General features: G+C 31.6%; 1 protein-coding gene across 2 annotated transcripts; it reads left to right on the top strand.

Moving 5' to 3' along the window:
* The first annotated feature begins 3,633 nt into the window (after positions 1–3,633).
* MED32 (mediator of RNA polymerase II transcription subunit-like protein) lies at positions 3,634–7,130 on the top strand. Of its 2 annotated transcripts, XR_014430623.1 has the most exons (3): positions 3,634–3,788; positions 4,998–6,539; positions 6,818–7,130. XR_014430623.1 is itself a non-coding variant. In XM_083066659.1 (2 exons), exon 2 carries the CDS (start codon positions 5,003–5,005, stop codon positions 5,441–5,443), a length of 441 nt encoding a protein of 146 aa, XP_082922785.1. In that variant the 5' UTR covers positions 3,634–3,788; positions 4,998–5,002; the 3' UTR covers positions 5,444–7,130. The 2 variants fall into 2 exon arrangements, 1 of the variants encoding a protein (XP_082922785.1); XM_083066659.1 differs by having other exon boundaries at positions 4,998–7,130.
* The last annotated feature ends 487 nt before the right edge of the window (positions 7,131–7,617 follow it).

Here is a 7,617-nt window from a genome sequence, read left to right as displayed (position 1 = left end):
AATGTTACTTAAATTAGGCTAAGTGGTTTACTCTTATTTGGAAGATTTTGAATGTGTTTAGGAAAGTTGTAAAAATATTAGATTATGTTAACAATTTATTATATAAATAATTGATTATTATTATACTAAATTATAATTGAAATGAAATGTTATTTAAATAAATTTGTTAATAAATAATTTTAAGATGCTTAATTTTGTTTTTAAAAAATTATGTAGTAAATTAACTTAAACAACTGTTAAAAATAATTATAAATTTTTTATTTATTTTGGTGGAAGGAAAGGGGAAAGTGTCCCACTGAAGTCCAATTAAAATTTACGTGAAAAAAGACAAAAAAAAAAATAAACATATCGAAACATTTTCAAATTCTATTTAAGAAACTTCCCAAAATTAATAATTATACTCATAACATGTGAGTTTTCAATTATATAAATTGCTAACAATTATACCTAATAAAATATAGTACATGCAAAATATATTAAGGTTCTGAATGAAAAATCTTTTCAATAGACACTTGTAAAAAAAATAGAAAATAAAATAAAATAAATTTTTCCATGACCTAATTTGTAAAAAAAAATTCTATTAGGTTTTTCAAAATCTCATTTTTAACTTATATATAAATTAGTTTTAATTTATAAATTTTTTTACTTTTTCTACTAAAAGTATTTCTAAAAATTTAGGTAGAAATCATTATCATATCGCCATGTAAAATTATTAATCAATTGTCCTATAAAATAAGGTGTCATAAACAATAATATGTGGATGTCAACATTAAGACTTTGTTATCTTTGTTAATTACGTTTACAATTGTGTCATTGTTAAAAATAAAGTTAGGTTAAAACATGTAATATGTAAAACTGTTAACTTCATAGATTTTGTTATTTAATTGGTAGACGCCAATGACATCTCTGGATGAATAAAACCTTGAGGGAAAATTGATCTCTAGGTAGATAGGTTGGAGATAGAGGTGTCAACTCATGATAGGTACAAAAAGGAAAAATTTCAAAGGAGACTTGTAATTCCTTATCTTTCAAAACTTTATAGAGAAGCAAATGAACTCAAATATTCTTCTTCTCTTTTTGAAAATCTTTATCTTTCCTACTCTTGTAGCTATAAATTCAGAGTAAGAGGCTTAAATAAAAGTTTGTAAAAGTGGAAGATTTTAAGTTGGAGTCGTATAGAGTTTCTTAATCTTTTCCTCTTACGAATTGATTTTTGGAAAGGTAAAAGAAGCTCGTGTTGTGTGTGTGAATCTTGTGTAGATTGTATTGTATGATTCATCTTATTATTGTTAAGGAAGATGAGATGATGATTTTCAGTATAGTGGTGGTTTGAAGTTGTGGGTTTGTTTCTCAAGGATTGTTCATCGAGGTTAATGATTGATTATTGTCTAAAGTGGTTGCATATTGTTTTGGATGATGAAATATGTTGTATATATGTTGCTTATAACATTGCATGTTGTTGGGGTTGTTGCATTTCAGGTAGATCGGATGAAATTGAGTTATGCACAAGTACAAAATCTAGTATTGCATCAGGCACACCTTTAGGACGCCAAACGTGACTCCAAAGAGAGGTCTATGTCTCACTCACACCAGACATAGGATTGGTGGCACTGGACACAAGGAAAGAGACTCATCTCAGGTTTGATTCACATTAAACATGGGTTGAATATAGTCAAATGTGCAAAGAGAAACTCTTTTCTATCTGGATTCATGTTGGATGCTAGTGAAGTAGCGTCAGGCATGAGTCAAACAAAGACTTTCTGCCTGATTTAGGGTTGGGCATGGGTTTTGTCACGTTAGGTGCGAGAGTAGAGCTGTCAAAGTGGACCGGGACCCGTGGGCCAATCCGACCCACCTTGAAAACGGGCCGGGCCGGGCCAAAAAAATTAAAGTTTTATAGTAAGTGGGTATATCTCAACCCAGCCCACTTTGACCCGGCCCACCCGGGCTAAACCCGTGGTGGGCCGGGTGGCCCACCAACCCACCATTTTTTTTTTGCAATAAAAATTTAAGTATGATGGTATATTGAAATTTTTTTTTAGACTTTTATCATGATTTGTATTTAATTTTGTATGATGAATTATGACTTGTGATTATTAATGATGTTAATTTTATGATTATTATGTTAATTTATAATTAATTTTAAATTTTAAATTTTGTTGATAATTTTTTTTTAATTTTTGGTGGGCTGGTGGGCTGGCCCGTATAACTCACCAACCCGTGGTGGGCCGGGCCGGACCAAATTTTTTTTTAGAAAATCACAAGTGGGCCGGGTTGGGTTGGCTCGTTTTTAAAGTGGGTCAAGGTGGGCCGGCCCACATGGGTCGGGTTTTTGATAGCTCTATGCAAGAGTATGGGACACTCTCCTACCTCAACCATGTTAGGTGTGAGTGGTGCGACGCCAGACATGGGCGAGATAGGGAGTTCCTTGTCTCAATGGTGTCAAACGCGAGATATATGATGAAATTTTGCTACTTAAAGTTGTTTTAACAATTGATTGATGATAAATAAGTGTATTAGTAATGCTGTAAGGTGATATATGTGATGATATGTAGTAAGTTGAACATGATGTAAAGTTGTAAGTTATTTTAAGCTGCTTAAACTATTTTTTTATGTTGTTATATTAAAGTTGTAAATGTTGCAAAAATGTGCAATGTGTAAGTTGTGCAGTTGTTAAGTTGAGAAATTATAAACATGTGGATTAAATAATAACTTAGTTGCGATATGTAAAAACCAATAGGAAGTAAGTTATTTTTTAAATTATAATATCTCATTATACAAATATATGTTAAAATGCTTTAAGAATTTGATTGAAATCTTTCAGTAAAATAGAAATATTGTAATAATAACTTATTATATATATATGCAATCATATAATAAACATTTTTTTATTTTTACAAAAAAAATTCATAAAATATTATTCATCTTTGTGCGCAAAGTCAAAAAATTATAATAATTTAATAAAGAATATATAAAACAACACATTCTTTTCAATAAAATATAAAATTAGTTAAAATTCATTAAAAATTATAGAATTAGGATAGGCTCATTATATAAAAAATGAGACCCATAAAAATATGTAATTTTTAATAAATTTTAATTAATAATAAAAAATGCATTTAAAAATAATATATAGTGAATATTTTCCGTAATGTTAGCTAAAAATAAAATATCCAATTATAAATGAATACAATTCATATAATATAGTTTGTATTTTTCTTAAAAAATTGCTCAATATTTTTTTTGTTATAATACTTTACAAATGTTTTTTTAAAATAATAAGGAAAAAGTTAATGAAAGGTTTACATTAATTTGATATAGACAATAATGTTATTCACTAGACATATAAGACTTAATTTTATTATGTTTCAAAACTTCTTTTATGATTAAGGCAAGAAAATGCTCGGTACATATTTATCACAAATTTAAGAATAAAATAAAAAACTTCATGGGTGAAAATTCAGAGTTTAGTAGTAAAAAAATAAATAATTAAAAAAACGATGTCAATTTTAAACCATATACTGATATACATGTTGTAAAAAAATATATATACATAAATGGCATAGGTTAATATATGTTTTCACACTTTTCTATTTACGTTCACTTAATCAATTAATATTTCGGTCTTTTCTATTTACTTTCATAATTTCACAAGTTATACACTACCATTCCCATATAAGCTACACACTATCATTGCCATTAAGCGTATAAATGTATTGTGTTGGGCAGTGAACAAAGGAAAAAGAAGCAGCAAAACCTAATCGAAGACATTCGCATTCACCCCACGCGTGAGTTCCTTCTCCATCCCCTTTCCTTTTCTATTCCGCATATGCATAATTAACCTAAGTCAAACGCTATCACCCACCATATATGTGCACTGCGTCTTCAATTACTAACGATGTTTTTTGGGTATGATAATTTGAATGCCACTTCAAATTAGGGTTGTGCCTGATTCATTTCTCATTTTCTCAATGTATCGTCTCAAACCAAGGAAAAATTAAAGTGATTTTGTTGATTTTTGTTCTCATAAGTCTAGGTCAGAAAACTAAACTAATTTGTGCTGGTCTATTAGTTTGTTTCCATGTGTGCTTGTAAGTCGAATTTGCACCTGGCCATCAGAATAGGCCAATGCGGTTGAGTGAGTTAGTGGATAAATTAAATTACCTCTCTTAATTGGTTATCGCAGCCTTTCAATTTTGCCTCAAAAACTGTGCGTTTTGGTAGCCTGGTCAAGAATGTTTTAGGTTTTGAACCCCATACCTGTTCTTTGATCACGGTAGATCCTTCTTTATCTGAAGCTATTGACAATTCAACATGTAGTTGAGTGATGGTCGATGCCTTGTGTTGGGCGCGTTGTATTTACTTTGATGATTTGAAGAACGTGCTGACTTTACCTGCACCTGTTTGATGAAATTCTCGAACTTTTTAAAAATAAACTAATGGCGCTTGCTCGTGAACATATTATGTCATAAGGTTAAGCAGCTGTTAACATTTGATCAGTTGACATCTAAAGTTTCGGTTGTTGTTCTTGCTTATTATAAGTTGCATGTTATCATTCTTGATTGAAAACAATGATAATTTTGAATTTATAATATCAGGGTTTGATGGATTTTAATTTTTACCATATTAGGTTCATGACCAGGAAAATTTTCACTTTATATAATTTATATTCCCTATCTGAGATCAAATTTAGTTGTTGGATCTCTGTATCTGTTTATTGGGTGCTTGGTATTATTAGCAATGTTCCCGCCTCTTCCTTTCCTTTTTGATAATGCTCCAATACATTTTTTGTTGTTGTGTTTCATAGCTTTAGTCATCACATATTATTAATGTGCCATATATCTTCAGTAAATAAGATCAGGCTAGGAGACAGCTTGAAATCTTTTATTGCTAGCTACTGTTCTTAAGCTTTAATTCCATAGGTCTTAATTTCCCTTGGGATCTGTAATTATGATTACAAAAATCTTATAGTTTTTTTTTAAAAAAAAAACGAGCAGGCACAATGGACAGTGTAGTTGATTCTCTGAACAATGCCTATCAAGATTTTGTTGCTGCAGCAGCAAATGTGCTAGAGGCCAAAGAAAATGCTGGTTCCACTAAAACAACAGCAACTGATACTGCTCTAGAAAACTTTAAGCAGAAATGGGAATTGTTTAGAGTAGCATGCGATCAAGCTGAGGAGTTTGTGGAGTCTGTGAAGCAAAGAATAGGATCCGAGTGTCTGGTGGATGAGGCAACAAGGCCTGTGGCAGGAAAACCTGGACAAGCTACCATGACCGGTCTTCCCCCCATCAGTGCAGTTCGGTTGGAACAAATGAGTAAAGCAGTTCGATGGCTTGTGATTGAGTTGCAGCATGGCTCTGGAGCTAGTTCTGCTAATTCAGCACTTTCCCATCCCTCAGCTCCATTTGATGCCAGGTTTTCTGAAGATGCTGCTCAGTAGCATTAATGTGACTGTGGTGGTGATTAATTAATGTTATATATTTCTCATGCTGATGGAGCTTAGACTAAACTGCTTTAGGCATTTTATACAAAATTATGTTTTAGCTTTATGTTAAACTTTAAATAATGCAACTTATGTGCATTGTGCTTGGCACAACACAATAATCCTAAATTTTATGTTGGGAATAATTAATATATTTTATCCAAAAAATGACAATCTGTAAGTTATGCCTACTAAATATTCATTATGAATTGATTAACACTGCAAAATGATGTCATGTCGTCATAGTCTGCAATTCCTAAACTGCATTGGTACGAAGGCCACACACAAACTAGACGTTATGATGCAAAGAAATTGATAACAGAGGATCAATGAGGTCTTCAACAGTTTGTTTAAATTAATTACACTCCTAAAACATTGTGAATCACACACACTCGGTCATGCAGTGCACACAAGCACACACACTCAATCAACTAAATATGAAATAATTTCCTATTGTTCACATGGTGGCCTCCTGGGGGATTGGAGACCGTATTTACAGGGAAGAATTGCACACTGGCCCACTGAAGACTATATTTTAAGTTGTCAAAACAAATTGAGACTAGGATTCATGTAAGATGTGTGTAGTCAACAAATCCATGTTCACCATCTAGAAGAACCTTGATGACTTTACTCTCTATGTCTAGGTAGTGGCAATAATAAAGAGCATAAAGGTAAGGCCTAGGATGACAAGCTACCCATTTAGGGGGTTAGATATCCTTTGATATTCCTAGAACAGTTTAGTTTTGCAAAGGACTTCTGATGTTGTGGTTTTAAATCCACATGGATCAATCATTTCTTTCACATCTTTGCCTTGAGGAGAGTCTTCTCAGAGTAAGAAGAGAAAGGGATGGAGTCAACTTATTTTCCTGGGCAAGAAAGTTCTGAATTCCATTTTCTGAGCTTTATAGTTTTCCTACCATCCAATCTCTTTGTATTGTTCCGGCTCCTTTTCTGCTAGAAGTTTGGAAGAAAGATCAGACGTTTCAAAGAAAACAAAGAAAGATTTAGATTTGCTTCTTGAAGCCTCATTCTATGCACCCTACTTGTCTTTTTGGTAAGATTTAGCTATGCTTTTCAATTAATTTAAACCATATTTTTGTTGACTTGAAACTTTCTCTTTATCTTCGTAATGTAACAGTCTTACAGATCTTGCAGTTTAATTAGGTCTTCTTCAACTGCTTCTTTGAAAAATCTTACATTTTTGGTCATCTATTTTTTTCAAACAAATTAACCTTCTTTGAAATGATTTTGGCTCTTTGGTTTTCATCATCGTGTTGATCTAGGAATGGTTGCTTTTTTCAACTTTGTTTGTCTTCCTCATGGATGTTGCAGATTCTACAAGATTGTGAAGCTAGCAGGATAGCTAGAAACATCTGGGAGAGACTCAACTGAAGGAAGTATCCTATGATTTGCAAAAGCTTGCAACAGATGGTCATGGTCATGGTCTTGTAGTCTATCTACCTATCTATGTAATATTTTAGGCTTTGTTTTTGACAGATGTCAATCTTTCCTTTAATATCTTTTACACTACTTCAAGGATATATTAGTAAGTTTGTTATTAAGAGTTGCGAAGGTAAACATTTCCCTTCTCTCTCCCAATGTTTGACCCATTTTTAAGTAATCGTTTCTCTCGGAATTTTTTTCACATTTCCCCTTCAGGTCAGTGATAAATCGTCACTGGCATTGATACCATATTCAGTCTTAATACACTGTGATTTAGAAAGAAAAAAAAATTAAAACACTTTTTCTATAATATTCACCATAGAATTATATATTATCTTAATTTAAATTAATTGCATCTGTTGATCGCAAAACGGTACATAGGGTTCTACTGACATGCGCATATAATTTTTTCTCACAACCTAGCAGTATTGGACTCGGTGTGTCTAGTTAGGTTTTTTTTTTTTTTTTTAATGAAGATTAGTTATTGAAAAAGTTAATAGATACCTTATACGAATAATATGATTATAAAAATGTTTTATTTTTCATAATATCTTATTTCTCTCACCAAATATAATATGTTTTGTTTTTTCATTTCAACTCTCACTTCTCATTTCCTAAGAAACTAAACATGATTGGAAAAATTCTTAATGTCATAGGTAGGTCGATTTGTCATAAGTTAAATATTTCTT

The sequence above is a fragment of the Cajanus cajan genome, chromosome 11 (assembly GCF_000230855.2).
Source record: "Cajanus cajan strain Asha chromosome 11, NIPB_CcT2T_4, whole genome shotgun sequence".
In the NCBI taxonomy this organism is placed as follows: domain Eukaryota; kingdom Viridiplantae; phylum Streptophyta; class Magnoliopsida; order Fabales; family Fabaceae; genus Cajanus; species Cajanus cajan.
This window is presented reverse-complemented; position numbering and strand designations above follow the sequence as displayed.

Excerpts from the sequence above, each read along its gene's own strand:
- MED32 (XM_083066659.1), top strand. The coding sequence starts at position 5,003 with ATGGACAGTGTAGTTGATTCTCTGAACAATGCCTATCAAGATTTTGTT.